Source organism: Pyrus communis, chromosome 4, assembly GCF_963583255.1.
Source record: "Pyrus communis chromosome 4, drPyrComm1.1, whole genome shotgun sequence".
NCBI lineage: Eukaryota > Viridiplantae > Streptophyta > Magnoliopsida > Rosales > Rosaceae > Pyrus > Pyrus communis.
The window spans coordinates 18,918,701-18,936,217 of NC_084806.1; the positions used below are offsets into that span (position 1 = coordinate 18,918,701).

A 17,517-nucleotide genomic window follows, 5' to 3' on the forward strand; every position below is an offset into this window, starting at 1 on the left:
AATCTGCTAAAAGTAAAGTTCAAGGGGGAATTGGCTAATTATACAAGTTCAATGGGGTAATCGGCTAAAATTAAAATTCAGGAAGGAAATTGGCAGTTCTATACAAGTTTAGAGGGTAAATCAACAAATACCTCTATCACTATTGTAGTTCCAAAAATAGTGTCGATTATTTTGATTCAAAATTAGAAATAGTGTTGGTTATTTTGCTGTAATTTTATAAATAATGTGGTTGACACACCCCGACCAAAATCAAGGCGTGTTGGCCGTCACGTGAGGGTGACGTAGCCATGTGCACAGTGCGGAAGCAAAATATAATAATAAAAGTACGAATAAATAAAAACCAAACTACTAAACAATGTAGTTAACGTACAAGTGCAAGTGTGAAAGACAATATTCAAGGCACAGAAAGCCTAAGTGCAGTCCAGAAGAATAATACTAACTAAACACACCCAGAGGTGGTCCTACACTGGTGATAATCTACCAGATATGTCGTGGATTCCTCGTAAACCACCAAAAGAGCAATCCAAATTAGAACTTGGAGGGGCGCAAAACAGAAAGTGAGTGGGCAAAAACAAAGCTTTTCAAAATCATTTCACTATCAAAAGTTCTAACCCCTTGCCGTAAAACCTGTATAGTTTCCCAGAAAATAGAATATACACATATATCGAAAATATGCTCAGAAATATGCCATGTCGAATGCCTCCACATAAAATGTAAGTAACCCAGGTAATGTCAATCAATGCAAGTAATATGTCAGCCGGAGTCACCTAACGTGACCTGTACGGCTGAATCTAGAGCTCAAATCCCCAACTCACTAACTATACCTGCACATAAGTCGAAACCACCGAAAGTGGTCTATACGACAGGACTGGGTGTAAATAAATACGCTCAAGTGCTACAATCACGTGAAGACTGAGCGAATAATCGCGGGTCATCTACGAGTCGGAACCACCTATAATGGTCTGTAACACAGGAATGTGCACCTAACTTGGATCCAAGATGAGCGTGTGGTGCAGGAGGTGAACATCACGTGAAGGACTATGCCCTACTCTGGGCAGGAGCACTAACACCGGGGTGCAGGTTATGAGCTCTCTATGCACAACACATAACTACTACGTCACAACTGTAAACTATAACTTACCTGGCACTTACCTGTGCGTCCGCAACACCAAACATACATATATGCAACTACTTATGCATAAATAAATAGGCACACACTGAGCATGGCATTTTAAAACATATAAACATTCCATATCATTTTCTGGGAAAAACCACAAGTATATAGGTATATACGGAAAACCAAAAGCCTACTCACTGGTATGTGGAACGGTTGTAAGTTGTAACCCCCTTGTCTCGAGTGACTGCGCTCGTCCTCAAGATAAGTCTCACCTATATGCAAAACAACTATAAAAACGTCAATTTAAAGCACATAACCAAAACTAGGTAATAACTTCTCATACAATGCTCAAATGGGGTGTGTGAATACACCAACGTGATCTACTCAACCTCACAAACATCCCCATATTTTTAAAATAATTTTCCGATGCTCCATGCGCCGCCACACGCCGGTGAGTGCACGGACCTACGCGTCCCCCACGTGTGGCCACGTGCCAAGCACACTAACGGCGTCAGTTAATGTCGTCAGGAATATTCTGTTAAACCCTAACGGAATTCGTTAAATCTGACTGACTGCCTCAGAATATTTTGTCCAAACTGATGGAATATTCCTGGAAAAACTTAAAACCTTCGTTTCTCACTCGATTCTTCACCAATTTCAATGAAATTTGCACCAATGGAAAGCTGGAGATGAGTAGAACAACGTTATACCTGTTTGAAACCTCAAAGATCATAGGATCTCGCCGGAAAAATTCAAGAAAAATCGGTCAAACTTGCAACTCACGATCCCGACGTCCAAAACCTTCCAACGAACCACCCCGAGCTTCCTAAGAACCTCACTAAGCTTCCTATAAGCTTCAAATTCCCTGAAAAACAACATTCCACGTGTGCATGAACAGTGACCAAATCGAAGATTCCTGGTTCGACGTGAAATCAAAGGATTCCTTACCTGAAATTGGTATGGTTGAACTCGTATGGTCCTCACGAACACAAAGGTATAATTTTCCACCTTGATTAGTGACGTTTGCACGGGATTTGGGTCTCGTCCGTACAAGGAAGAAGAAGAGAAAGAGATAGAGAAAGTGTTCGAGATAGAGTAGGTATACGGGGGAAGGAGATGAGGATGAGAGTATGTGTGTGGTCCAGATGCAACCAGCCAAACAACACAACAACCACCCAAAATGACAAATACCCACTCAAGGGCAAAATCATCATTTCACACCTACGGTACAATTAATTCGGGACGGGCTGTTACAGTGGCCTATTTTGGTTCAGTTTTAGAAATAGTGTAAGTTATTTTGGTGTAGTTTCAAAAATAGTGTGGTCAATTTGCTGTAATTTTAGAAATAGTGTGTGTTAATTAGGTTCAGTTTTAGAAATAGTATGGTTATTTTGTGATAATTCCAGAAATAGTGTTTATTTTGTTCCCTTCCAAAAACAGTGTGGGTTATTTTGGTTTAGTTTTTAGAAATAATGTGTAATTTTGATGTAGTTTCAGAAATAATGTGGATTATTTTGGTTCAATTTGACAAATAATGTCCATTATTTTGCTATAGTTTTAGAAATAGTGTTTATTTTGTTCCATTCCAAAAATGGTGTGAGTTATTTTGGTTCAGTTTCAGAAATAGTATATAAAATAATTTATGTTGACATGATTTAAACATAACCATTTAAATAAGGGAGGAAATAAGGGCAGAGATTTGAAGAAGAGAATCCTACTCACCTTTCATAAAGCTTGTCTGAGGAATTGGTATGTGTAACTATCTCATTTGCAACACTTGTAATTCTGAAGGAGAGTTTTGTCGAACTTAAGAGGAGTGTTCTGAAGTATACTTACTTGACCTTAATGTACTATTTCTCCCTTTGTTCTGAAGTATTTTTTCCACTTGGTTTTTGCTAACCTAACGAGATTTTGACAAGACACTCACATTGGGATGGTCATACCCTTGTGTGCATTTTTCTTGCTGCTTATATCCTGAAAAAGTAAAGTATCCACATTTTGCATCAGCTCACATTTTTCTCCTTATATTATGGGTTTTTTTCCCTTTAGGTTTACCATAGTTAGGTTTTGGAGAGACTTACTCTTATATGCAACCCCTATTTGAGACTCATGATTGCTACTTGTGCCGACTAGACGAGATGACTTCATCAACTACTTCAACATTTGCCTGAAGATTTGATGCGCATACTACTTAAGTATTTACACACTCAAGAGGGAATGTTGTATTTATCACGTGTGATTGTGTAAATGGTAGTAGATTATGTATAGGAATCCTATAAAATATAGAAGATATTTCTTATTAGTGTTTATATTACTTGGAGAGCAAGTTTCTCTCTCCCTTATTAATATAAATAAAGGCACAAAACATAAGAAATATCAGCACATATAATTACTCAAGCCCTTTTTTATCTTTCTTCTCTCTGTCGATTATCCTCTCTTTTCTCTTTCCAAACTTATGCCACGACATTCTTCTATTTATATGTTTACGTATAACTTTTTTTTCTTTTCTGAAATAATGTTTACCTATAACCTCAGGGCACATTTGGTGGGCTAGACATGATAGGATTTTGTGTTATGCATGCTTAAGCTAGGATTAGATTGGATAGGTTGGGTTATTTTTTTTCTTTCTATTATTTGTTGTGGACTAACTCAACTGGATACGATTGGATTCACAACAACGTTAGCGACCCGCCCACAACGGTGGTGCGACAACCCACTCAAGACGCAACTCGCGAAGTATGTATTCTTCTTGGGAAGTATCAAATTTTATTAGGAATGAATGACAATAGTCTGTTGTGTTCCTGTAAAGGTTTAAGTAATACACAAGAATCTAGGTTATTTTCCATGAAGCTGGTTAGTATACAAAATATTTACAACTAATTCGATATTAATTGTAAAACAAATAAGCGAATGCTGGATTGTCTTAGTTTCTAAAATCTTCCTCTTCAACTTGCTGTATTCCGAGTTCAACCTATTTTTCTTCCCCCTAGTATGGATTAGTGTAAAATGATAAAAATTGTAACACATACACATGGAATTTAATATTACCTTTGACAGACATTATGAAAATTCTACAAATTTTTGTATATTACGAGAATAGTGTCATAAAACTTACTAAAATTTTAAAATCTTTCAAGAGTATATTGCAACAATTAGACCTCACAATTTCTTGCACTACCCGATCACCCAACACGAAATGACACAAAAAATAATAGGTTTCAGCCAACACGTTAACTAATTGGGGAGTTATTAGGTTACCCGTTAAGAACACGTTAACAACAGATTTACACACGGTTAACCCGTTTCAACTTTTAAGAAAAAAAAATTAGTTTGATAATTTTAAAGTACTAAAAAACCTTACTAGTTACTATAATAGCTATAGACACGCAAGTGAGATTAAAAAATTCCAAAGAAAATTAAAACACCAAAGCAATTTAAAAGTACCAAAGCACATTAAAAAATTCATAATAGTTAATTTACAATTTGTGAAAAATGTGAAAAAAAATTTAAAAACGCACGTGAACGCATCCTCTATGCTTTGATAATAGGTATATCGTCGTTTGAAATTTTAAACACGAAGACTTGTTTCATCTAATAAAACAACAAAATTGCAACTGAGGGATGAAACAACTAACAAGGCCATTTGCCAGCATCAGCATTCAGAACTTGATGAAAATATTAACAAAAGAAGAGCGGTGATCAAAATGTTGAGCCGTTGAACCCGAAGAAGGACCGCTGCAGCATAATACAGACTCGTTAGTAATAAATCAACATCGGATGATATTTGTTTTAGTCGAACTATGTATTGAAAGGCCTGTTTACTACTAAACTTTACCTACCTTAACTAAGCGTAATTTCACTACGACAAATGAAAATACAAGAGTTAATCTGGTAAAGCTTCTCAGAACCGGTCCCCTTCTAGTATGGTGGTTTTGCCCTTTGTGAGACATGGCACCTCCTCCTCCCCCCGTTAGTGTACGGGGAGGGTTACAGCGTTATTATTTATTCCCCTCTTTTCGTTTGATTCCGGAGAAGGGGAAGCACAATATGGAATTATGCATGGATGTGGAGATAAATTGCTCTACCACGAGAACCAGAAGTCCCACTGGTAATTCATGTTGCTATGCAATACGAAGAGTAGTATTCTACATTTCTACTATACTGGTAGAGTGCAGCTGCGAAATTCGGCAATCCAATACAACAAATCAAGTAAATGGGCTCACCTCAACGTCATAAAATTTGATATATGAGCGGGAGCTATCAATGGAGAGCTTATTTTCCAGAACTTGTGCAATGGTTGAACTCAGTTTCCCGTTAACACCCGGTCCAATGCTCCCAATGGAGATCAATTCTGCATACACAGCTGGCTCTTCTGTACCGGCAAATGCAATCGGCAGAGTCCCGTTGAGCAAAATCATCACATACTGAAGAACACGGAACCAAACAGAAACATAAATACCCAACACCAATACATTATTGAATCGCATGGGAAACAAAACATTACTATTCATTGAGTACTTTCATCGAACGGTTAATGTGCATGCCAACAGCAAGAACAAAAGGGATACACGACAGCGAAGAGAGAGAGAGAGAGAGAGAGAGAGAGAGAGAGAGTTAACGGACTCCGGTTTGCCAATGATTTTAGAAACGGCTTTGGTGGCGTCCTTGAGGATGTCAGAGGCCACCACTCCGTCCACCGGCACGTCCGTAAACAGATTAAATGTCGGCATTGTTCTAAGATTTGAGAGAAAATGAACAAACAAGGCGTTTCTTTTTACAAACAGTCTTATCTATCAATCTATGCTGTTGAAGAATTTTTATGTCGTTTAATTGGAATTCCTCAACAAAATACTTATTTAATAGTTGTTCGTTTCCAGCTAAATACAGATGACGGTGAGGATTTCCATGCCACGGTATACTGCACACGACCGTGTGCATAATCATGTGTACAAGTTTCTCTCCACATGTGCCAATGTATCCTTGGTTTTACTGTCGCAATAAAAATCACCCAGGGAGAATTTTGATTGTATGTTGGCAAATTTGAGAAACTTGTAATAATTTTAACTTGTTTTGTTGGATTTATTGATCATCCAGCTCAGAATCTTTAAGCCCTGCGGATATCAACTTTTGTGATCCTCCTGCAAAATTTCGGTTCTTGAGCTTCCTTGGGTTAATCGTCTCCTGACATTTTTGTTGTGCTGTACGGGATCGTACGGCTGATGTTTCCTCCGTTCATCACATCCTCTTCTTTTTTTTTTTCTTTTTTTTTTTTTTAATTTTTTTCCTGAAGGGATTTGCTTTGCAGGGAAGTTTCAAAGAGCCAAATTTTTGGACATGTTAACGACTGTTCTCCATTATTTTTAACTTGTTGAATTCAAAACGCTCGAGGAGTTCAAGCGCTACTCTACTCGAAGGTCCGAGAAATAGTCTCGGACGAAGGGGGCATCTCTTTGAACACCTTAAAACAGTGGAGACTAAAACATTAACTTTAAGAAACAGGTATTCATGTACATTAGTTTCAATATGTCATTCTCTTCATGGTTCCAGCTGAATCCTTTAAATTAACTATCTGTTCGCTTTTTCGGGTACCTTTTAATTAATTATCTTATTTAATTTTAAATTACAGTTCAGATAAAGAGTATTACAATAAAATTATTATTATTACAATTGTATTCTTTCTTTAATTTAGTAAATATTAGTACTTGGTCTCATCCCATACATGAAGACAAGTAGAATATCCACAACTGGATTATTTTATTTTATTTTATTTTTTAATTTTTGTGGTGATGGATAATTTATTAACTGGAGTTCTTAATTTGTTACTGGCCTAGAATAATGCTTTTATTCAAGAACAGGATTACAAATCCAAAGTTTGATAAAGTTGAAAAAATGAAACATAAATATTCAAATGCTCATGAAGCAAACACGAAAACCCCTATTAGTACTATTTCATTACAGTCTTCTATATCCCTTTCAAGCCTTAGTTACCTTGGAAAGCTACCAACAGAACGAATCTGATGATTCAGATAACAAAACGGGACCCCGACCCCTTCTGGCAACTTTATAAATACTACCTCCAACATTATGTTTTCACTGATTAGAATCATTTGGAAATAACTCAAGTCAAAGCAGAAAAGCCACCATTAGTCCTTGCTTACCAATTAATTCAGAGTCTAAACATGCTGTAGCCTCCTCCTGGACCAGACGATCCATAATTGCCGCCATAGGGTTGTGAGGGTAGTGACGATGATGGGTAGGATGGAGCACCTAACTGAGAGTAGGATGACCTCAATCCAGTATCCATCACGCCATAGTTACTTGTAACTGGTTCCTTGCGACTGTTTATAACCTCCTGAAAACACACAAGATAAGATACCAAGTATTCTTAAAATTTCTGAGCCGGGATTCACTCTTTTCCCCCCTGTTGAAATTTCATATTCTTCAATGTGTCTAACTTGCCAAAAATTCATCTCCACCAGCATGCTAATATGCAAGATTTTTTTTTTTTTTTTTTTTTTTTTTTTTTTTTTGAAAAAATTTCACCTTCTGTAACTAAAACATATGAATTAATCTTTCATTATCTCAAAGAGTCATAACAGGTCTTTATTAAACAAAATAAATAAATAAATAAGTAAAAACTTTGTTTATAGCTTCTTGCCTCCTCGATATTAGAAAGAAGTACTCATTGGGAAGCATACCTGAATCAGTTGTTGAGCCATCTGAACCTGTGATGAGGTGCCTTTTATTTCTACAGTAATTTCATCTGGTAGTCCCCTACTCTCTTGCACAGTTAAGATGGCTCCGCTACTGCGACGAATGAATGCAATATTCGACCCTTCAACCCCAATAATGTCCTCAGCATAAGATAGAGGAATTTGCATTGTTTGTGCAATCTGATTATAAAATGAAACAGATAAAATAATATTACCGAGACTGTATAAATGCAAAAATTGACTCACATGACACAGGTCTGATGCAATCTGATACACTTTAGTATTTCCAATTGACAACAAATTTTAAAGACGTCATACATCAAGAAATTTTTACTCCAAATAGTAGAGTCATTCGGTAAGACATACAGCCTTAGTTGTATATGCGTATCATCAGACTCTAGTTATAAACAAGACATGTATATTTCTACTGATGCTAAGTAAATCAAGGTCTAGACAGTTAAGGATCCCCCAGCATCCTTCTAAGAAAGCAAGATATACAACACTGTTGACCCCATTTAACTTAAATAAAAGTTAAGAGTCAAGTTCGACCATCCTTGTGTGTGTGCATGCTGTGAAGACCAAAATGAGCTCATTACAAGGCAGTACGAAGTTTAGCTAAAATATGAAACAGCTAGAACAACCAACCTGAGTAACAATAGGAGCACCGGGACGACCAATTCCCGAAGAACGGATAGAAGAAAGAGAAGGATCTTGTCCATAAATAGACCCTTGCCTGTAAACAGAAGGGTCTTGTCCATAAATAGAAGGATATTTTCCATAAATAGAAAGATCTTTTCCATAAAGTGAAATTCCAGCAGAAGGGAGTTGTGATTCCAATTGAGTTTCACGATCAAGAAACAAAGACTCCCTCTTTGATGAGAGAGGGTAATTAGTGCTCACTCCAGTTTGAGAAGCAGTATGCAGTAACGACTTGTCAGCCCAGGTAGTATCTGGTTGGCGCTCTTGTGAGATTGTCGAATGCTAAGGATGCACGATCCAGTAATTAATACACAGCAATGCAAAGAATGAAAATCCAGCAGACATCAGTGGGAATTAAGCTTACCGTCTTCTCAAAAAGCGGAATAACACTATGATCAACCAAAAACTTCCTCAGGTGAGCCACTACCGCTTCTACAGCTTTGAGAACCTTTAAAGCTTCTCCCTGCAATTCAACAATCCTCACATCTGCGGCAGCATAGGACGGAACCTCCTCTGCCAAAATAAAAATAAGGTATCAGAGAAGGAAGAAAGGTTTATAATTTTATAGCATGGAAAGAGGCAAAGGCACTTGACATGGATAAGGAATGTGAAAAGGGGAAGAAAAGGAATAGACACTAGTTTCATAAACAAGGGATCTGAAGACAATGAATAACGTGACAGCGTATTTCTAGCAGGGATAACAAATATGACCAACGCTTGTTTTTCAAAAATAAAGCTATAGCAATTTTTTTTCAAGTAAAAGCATCATCCATTCCGAAGTTAAAGGACTCTAACATAGAAAACTGATTCACAACCCAGATGCAGGAAAGGAAAAGGGAGAAGAATGTATGTTAAACTCCACACCATACTACAACAACAACATACTTATCTTCACTAGCATGATCACTTAACTTACAAATTATCAATGGAAAAGCTAAGCCTCTATAAGTAGGAGCACAGAAGTAACACAAAACAAAAAAAAAAAAAAAAAAAACAAATACGGAAACTTAATTATCATTTCAGTTCCAATTTCCAATAAGTAAGCCCTTCTCTCAGTTGTTCATTCTATATAACCAATCTGACCACTTTAGCTATAAATCATAAAAACGGCAATGAAACACATTATCCTTAGAATTGGGGAAACAGTGATGAAATAAGTAGATATTTTCAACCATTGGTATTTTACTAAATAGAAAAAAGTGTATCATGCAACAATAAGAGCATACCTCCAGATAATACTCGCACAGAAGATCCGGTACTCTCTTGTATAGATTTGATTAATGATCCTTGTTTTCCAATTAAATTAATTGCTTGGGTAGATGCTACCAACAACCGGATGGAACAGAATGCAACTCCAGCAGCACCAGACCCCTCACTCTCAGATAATCCAGAGACACGTTTGAATATTCTTATTACAGCATCCATTGCAGGGGACAGAGGTACCTCTGGCTCTTCCCTTGCAGAGATCAGCACCTACAAAGAAATGTGTATTAGAAAGATTGTAGCATAGAATGTTATCACTATAGACAATTTGTGGTTGAATGGGATCACACATTGATAGATCACACAAGCAAGTAGAAGGAAGCTTCATAGCCAAGAAAATAGTGATGAACCACTTTGAGATTAACATTGGGGGCTGTGGAACTTCAACAGGAATACAAGATACAGAACTAGAGATTGGTTCAAGCATGCAAGGAAAAAAGGTGATATTTGGAAAACTAATCAGGACTAATGCGTTGGTAAGGAAGTTGATATGCCTTCGTGATGTTGATAACCGTGGAAACTTGTTAGGAAGGCATCAAATCTTATAAATGCCAATTAAACAATGCTTAAAAACAAAGATTTAGTATTATAACTAGATGTTTATAAAACATCCCAATAGTTACTCATCTTATGGCCCATACTATATTTTGAGTGTTTGAAATTTGAATAAAATCACAAGCCCGATGCAAAAGAGTTCACTTTATAATAGGTCATCTTAACATAGCAGAATACCAGATACTTATTGTCATTCTCATCTTATGCCCCCACTAACAAATTAAGTGATTGAGTAAAACTATGAGATGGATGCAAATGACTTTGGCTAGCAATGAGTCATCTTCACATAGCAGAATACTCAACAATGATCAAGTCTTGTTTCAGATTGCGATTGTCATATATCTTGATTTCTTTAAAAATTCGAGAAAGTTACTGATCTTTTGCCTGGTACTAAACAATGAATGATTGAACAGAACTACGAGCTGGATGCAAAGGATATCACATAACAGTGGGCCATCTTCACATAGCACCTAATACCGCCTATGCCCCGTTCTTGGATTTCAAGTTGTTCCGGTTTCTCTTCAATACCCGAAAACAAAACTTCAACCCCCACCTCAAAAGATCATTCCTGTCATAGCCTTTTCTAAGCAATAACACCTAAGCACCTACGAACCAAATGCTAATATTAAACTAACTTCACTTTTAGGGTTTCTGTTACCTCATGACACAGATACAACTAAATTCACAAAATTCAAACTTAAATTTTCAATATTTAATCTCCCACCCACTTGTTAGCAACAACAAAGCTTAATTAGTAACCCTAAACAGTCATTAGACCACAATTAACCAGAGGATTACACAAAGGAAGCTGAAAAGCACAAACCCTAGATCTCAAAACAACCATAAAACAGTTAAAACGCAGCACTATGGAGCAATTACAAGAAGAACACAAAAAGGCAAACCGTAGAAAGGAAGAAATCAAGGAAAAACTCACGATGCGATCAGGATTTCCAACAGCGCCGTCCAGGACCCGAATGCGAGCTCGGGTCTCCTCGCACATCTTCTTAATGAGCTCGCCTTTGCGGCCAATAATGCTACCGACCTTCAGAACCGGCACAATTAGCCGAAACACGCAGTCCCCGGGCCAACCCGGCCATCGCTTATCAGCTATTGAGGTGGAATCGTTGCCGACGTTCGTTGGGTTAGTGGCAGCCCCGGTGTCCGAATCGGGACCAGATTCGGGTTCGGGATTTTGGTCCGGATTGTTATTTGTTGTTGGGTCGGACTCGGGCACTGTAATTGGGGCGGGGGTGGTTTCGGATGTGAGTGGCTGCGCGTCAACTTCCGCAGCGTTGACGAAGCCGTTCTTGGTGGGTTGTGCGGTGGCCATATTAGAGAGGGAGAGAGAGAGAGAGAGAGAGAGAGAGAAGGTTAGGGTTAGGGTAAAAGGTTTAATAGGGACAGTGATGCCTGAAAACGGAAGAGGGGTTTTGTCGGTGGGTGTTGCAGCTGGGTGTTTGCAAATAAGGACCGTATTGGCGGTTGGACTATGGACTATAAAAATATGAATGGCACGTGATCTCCCTCTTAAACTCCAACGAAATCCAAAGCCTCTCCTTTTAGACAAGACGTGACAATTTTGTACACGACTTATTAACCTGATTCAAAACATCACGAAAATAATAGATTTGGGTCAACACATTAACTAACGGGTCGTTATTAGATTATACGTTAAGGACCCGTTTAATAGTGTGTTCTTAACAGTTTTTATCAGCAAGTAACACATTTCAACCCGATAAGAAAAGAGTTTTTTTTTTTTTTTTTTTTTAGTACATCGATGTTTTTACACTAAGGGGAGATGGAGTTCGGCTAAATCACATCATGGGCAGCATAATCTGGTATCGAATTTTCCATCCATGAGATTCGAACCTAAGTCTCACTTCCAATTAAAAAGGAGTACCACCAAATTGTAGTACTGAGTACTAACCCGATAAGAAAAAAGTTACTTTGATAATTTTAAACTACTAAAAAAAAAAAAAACCTTACTTCAATAAACGTAGTGAGATTAAAATATTCCAAAGCACATTAGAAATACCAAAGCAATTTAAATATACCAAAATCCATTAAAAATTTCATAATAATTAATCGAGTAAATTATATTTTAATCCCTCAACTTTGGCCCACATAATAAACTCATACCTCATCTTTTAAATACGGAGTGTGATATCTACATACACTTTTTTACTTCTCACACACTCCTGATTAATTTATGCCCTTTGATCTTGTTCAATTCATTCGATCTGAGGGTCGGAAATTAAGAGGTGTATGATAAGTAAAAAAAGTGTGTGGATAGCACACCTTAAACATTACAATGTCATGCATCAACTAACAAATTCATTGCAATGTTAGACATCGGCTAAATTTTCTATTAGTTTGGCCAATAAATGATGATGTTGCAAATATAGGGTCAACACTTTTGCTGATATAGATGTTAAGTATGAGTCATGTGAACACAAAAATAATAAAAAATTAATATTTAGAAATATTTTTAAAATATTATAAATTAAAGGAAGTGTTATTGGCACTCCAAAAATCTCATTCTACACTCCTCACAAGTGTATTTTTCTTTCTAAATATAGAAAGTTTGGAGTGTAGAATGAGAATTTTGGAGTGCCAATAACAATTCCCTAAATTAAAAAGATATTTTTCAATTTGGGGCCTTCACCATCGTCGCCTCCACTGTCACCCCACCACCTCCACAACTCTTTATTTCTCTGCCCTTTTCCTCCCTTTGCTCCCTTCTACCTCATCTTCCTCCTCCTACAACTTCCTCTTTTTCACAAACCAGCCCAGTTTCTACAATGACAATTGCTCCACTTCCTCGATGACCCATGTTTTGAGATGGGTTCTCTGAGCAGCACCACGAATAATTGTCGTTAATCAGGTTAAACCACCTCACCCTCTCCCAGATCCACCATATTCAATCCCACTCCCAACCCCACATCTTTTGGGAAAACTTATCATTCTAATACTTTCAGCTTCCTCAGCCCCAAATCCATCTCGATGAAGCAGGTGAGTTCCTTCGGTTCGCTACCAATACCCACCAAGCTTTGTAGGAGTGTCAGGCAACGTCACTGGGCAAATGGATAGCTAAGATCAGGCTCCTTAAACAGTTGTGTTTGGAGGTCGAGAGGCTCGGCATGGAGGAGGGACCCGACAAGAAGACGATCCAGTTTGTAATACCCTGAAAATTTAAATATATGAAATAGAATATTCATAATTATGAATATGTGGAGAAAAATCGAAAATAAATCGATTTATGGTTATGAAAATTTAATTGAGGAATTTTAAAATTTTGTTACCATAAATTATTATAATTTACGTATTGGTATTATTGAGATTTTATATTATTTTTCGAGAATTTATATTATTTTGTTTTATTTGAGTTTTAAATTAAACTAGTTACGAAGTTTGAAGTTTGGAAATTAATTATCTAAAATCCGTAGACCCTTCAAGGTCACAATTTATATGTTCAAATAGAGCTCGATCTCACGAATGCGTAGGCGCAAACCGTTCATGAAACGAAGTTATAACGAAGAAGTTATTAACGTTGAAAGTCAGAGATATTTTTATAATTTTAACCTTCATCTAGAATGCTCCAGATTTTCTGGAACAATGGATGTGCCACATGTGTGGCTGTGATGGAGAGGAAAGGAGAGAAAATGAGGGGGTGGACGAATTAGAAGGAGGGGAGAAAAGAAGAGGACCAATGGAAAAAAAAAGGAAGAGGAGGGAAAAGAGGGAAGGGAGAACCGGCCGACCCGATTCCTTCCCTTCCACCCGCTGATAGCTACAAATGGGCTAAAAACTCCTATATTACTTGCAAGAATGACAAAGATATTGTAGTATAAATGGTTTTGGCAAGGACCGCAAGGTCATTCTCCACAGGAATTATTAAACAAATCGAAGCAAATCAAATTCCAATTAATTATTGTAAAGCAAAAAGTTGAGATGATTGATTTTTATGACCTAATTTAATAAAACGAATTTAATTAATAAAAGAAACTAATATGCAATATTAAAGATGAAGAAAAAGGAAACAGTTTTGTAGAAATCAAATTAAAGAAAGCATCAGGGATCCACCGTCACCATAACAATCCTATATAGTTCTATCAATTATTTATGACTTATACATGCATATTTCGAAGGTTAGGTTTTCCTAATATATGCCTACTTGGACCCCCAACATAAAGCGTTTATCAAACATGCAATCCGTCTGTGGTATTCAGATCAAATCTAAACATGCATGACTCATTAAGTTTTGTGAAACCTTTTGAAAACCGTACAACCCTTAAGACGTGGTATTCATCCTAAGTGAACTTGCACATATTAATCACAAGAAGTCTTCGTCAATTTCAGGGACCAAACTCCGACCAAAATTGCATCAATTACTTTTCGAAACATCTCAATAGTGATCAAGCATCAAGACAATTAGACAATTTAAACCAATGATTAATAACTCGAAAACCTGCATGCATATAATCATTAGCAAATAAAAAAGAAACTACATATTCTTGCTAAGGCTCATGACCTCACCCTAGCAAAAAGAGAATTAGTTACGCATATTTATAATAAAAATCATAAAGTTCTTTATTGAAATAATAAAAGATCGAAAATACCTATAATGGAAAAAGTCTAAAAATCTCTACGTTTGGCCAATTTCCTCTCTTCAAGAATGCACGGAGGAGAAGTTTTTCAATATGAAGTTGGCCAAGCTTATTTAACCTAGTAGAAATTAAATCCTCCTAATAAAAGGTTTTCCAATCGAACTAGGAAGCTAAATAACTAAAATAAAATAGGAAACATAACCCTAAATTGAATGGTAAAATTCGCCTAATATCTGAACGGCCACGTTTTGGACCCTAGAACTGCTCCAAAACCGGCCCAATATAGCTGGATTTAAGGTTTGGAATATTCTGAACACTTCTCCAGAAGGCCATGAACCTATCAGAGGTCATCTTGGGCTCCAAAAACGCAATTTAAACCCAGAAACGTTATTTTTCCAGCACCGCACACTGCTCCTTTATTCCGTCGCTAGAAAATAACCTCTTGGTAGAAAAATCCCAAATTTTGATATAAACACTCCAAGAGACACACGAACGTCCTTTGAATCACTCCATAATTCATCTGTTTGATCATGTTTTGCTCCAGAGGAAGTCGAATGTCCTATATTGAAAATATAAATCAAAGTATTAAAATTCTACCAAAATATCAACCAAATATACTAAGAATAGGGTTAAAATATATAATATAAAATTGCCTCATCACCCGCCGACCTGACTTGACTCCATTTCTTTATTCCGACCACCATTGACGACCGGGCCAGTGTCAAATTACTCCTCACTTCGAACCCAATTGTTCCTTCTCCCATTTGCACCCGAAAAACTGAAGAAATTGGTTTGATTTTAGGAGAAACCGCACGGTGGGTGTGACGGGTTTGGCTTCGATTTGTCAAAACTTGAAGCTAAATCCTTCAATTACCACCACCTTTGGACTCTCCTTGAGGCTTGGAACAAAGCCCATACATTGGTTGGGGCGTCGAAGTTGTTTTGGAGTCAAATCAAGAACACCCAAATCAAGCGTTTCCGGTGGTTCGAGGGCGATTTGAGGAGTTTCTCGGCCGAATTAGACTTCGGCCCATGTATGAAAGTTGTTCCTCTCATTGAACTCTACTTTCTTGTAAAATTTGGTAATTTTTAAAGTTGGTCGGAATTCGGGGTTTCCGTTCTCCTGAAACCGCCACCCACGGCGGCGCGTGGTCAGCGGGCAGATGCTGCCATTTTGTGCAAATTTTGATATTCTAAATATGAATTTGGTATCCAATTGATGTGTTTCGATTATTAAACCCAATGTTGGTTATTCCAGTTACTTAAATGTCATTGGAAATGGATTGAAAATGAAAGGTAATCTACGAAAGGCTTGATCTCACATCAAGGGTACGTAGGCAGTCTAATAGAGCTTAGATGCAGCCTTAAATAATTAAGATAAATCTTTTCTTGGGAATTTGAATTAAGAAAAGAAATTTGGTGATTAATTGTAAAATTAAATCTTATGTTTTGGTAATAAAATTTTGGTTATAGATTTTGTGAGTGATTCATAAATTTAGATAAAGAATTATGAATTATGGTAGTTAAATAAACAAGAGTTTAATTTGGCCTATCACCTCAATTATTTTCCGAAATAAAAATTTTCAAGTCGGGATGTTACACAGTTGTCGTCGATTGAGTAAACCCATTTGAAGAATCCAACTGCAGGCCCCAGTTTGCCGTCTCATTGTTGAAATCGGCCACCAAATTGCGTGTTTTCATTATGGGTTTGAAGGAATCACAGTCAAATCTAAACAAGTTGGAAAAACTAGAGAAAACAGCACGGGAAGTTTTTCTTTGTGAAATTCAAGGGGGAAGATTAATTTTAAGGAAAACTAATGAAAATGCCTTAAGAACTTTGAGTTTTAACGAAAATAACAAAATAAAGGGTAAAGTGAATAGTACTAGGATTGACTTTTTAGTGTAAAAATATGGTTTTTCGTTAAAATAAATAGTACCGAGAACTTTTCATTAAAGTTCCCTTAATTTTATTAATATTAATTATTGTAAATTGTAATCTCTACTAATTAATAAAACACTTATTGTCAACCAAAACCCTATGAAATTACTAGTTTAACCCTCTAATTAAAATAGAATATGAATAAGAAATATGGGACAGAAATGTAATTTCATACAATCAAATTTTACTATTTTTTTTTTCAAAGCATCATATACATGTAATCCTAACATATCTCTAATTTAATAATAAAAAAATTTCCACTTCCATATTCTCTATCACTCTTTTCCTCTCTCCTTCTATTTCAAAAAAAAAAAAAAAAAAAAAAAAAATCTCACACACTTTGTATGTTCCTATATGCTAGTTATATATTTAAATAAACTTTCTTTTTGGCATTCTTAAATAATCAAATGTATCTTTAATTTTTTTTTTTTTTGCCACATAGCACAAATTTGATGATTATGTCAGCAAACATATGGGACCTAGACTTGCCACGTCGTCAATTAACAGTCAAATTGATGAATTTTATTTACGGAGATCTGATATTGCAATTGATTTGTAAGTTAACATATGACATTGCAATGACCAAAATATGGGGGTATGAGTTTATTAAGTGACCTTAAATTG

The 17,517-nt window shown here is 36.5% G+C and overlaps 1 protein-coding gene across 3 annotated transcripts; it reads right to left on the reverse strand.

Annotated features, from left to right (window-relative positions):
• Positions 1 to 5,402: 5,402 nt before the first annotated feature.
• Positions 5,403 to 11,812, reverse strand: LOC137731979 (RNA-binding KH domain-containing protein PEPPER-like). Of its 3 annotated transcripts, none has more exons than XM_068471252.1 (7): positions 11,282 to 11,812; positions 9,756 to 10,002; positions 8,894 to 9,042; positions 8,476 to 8,811; positions 7,816 to 8,010; positions 7,276 to 7,469; positions 5,403 to 5,541 (listed from the first exon to the last, which is right to left on the reverse strand). In XM_068471252.1, the coding sequence occupies exons 1-6, from the start codon at positions 11,675 to 11,677 to the stop codon at positions 7,284 to 7,286; spliced, it is 1,509 nt and encodes a 502-aa protein (XP_068327353.1). In that variant the 5' UTR covers positions 11,678 to 11,812; the 3' UTR covers positions 5,403 to 5,541; positions 7,276 to 7,283. The 3 variants fall into 3 exon arrangements, with proteins under 3 accessions (XP_068327353.1, XP_068327354.1, XP_068327352.1); XM_068471253.1 differs by lacking the exon at positions 5,403 to 5,541 and adding an exon at positions 6,926 to 7,187; XM_068471251.1 differs by lacking the exon at positions 5,403 to 5,541 and having other exon boundaries at positions 6,926 to 7,469.
• Positions 11,813 to 17,517: the final 5,705 nt, after the last annotated feature.

Excerpts from the sequence above, each read along its gene's own strand:
- LOC137731979 (XM_068471252.1), bottom strand. The coding sequence starts at position 11,677 with ATGGCCACCGCACAACCCACCAAGAACGGCTTCGTCAACGCTGCGGAA. Across the intron at positions 8,812-8,893 it reads TTCCGCTTTTTGAGAAGACG|CATTCGACAATCTCACAAGA; the intron begins GTAAGCTTAATT and ends GTGCATCCTTAG. Across the intron at positions 7,470-7,815 it reads TGGCTCAACAACTGATTCAG|GAGGTTATAAACAGTCGCAA; the intron begins GTATGCTTCCCA and ends GTGTGTTTTCAG.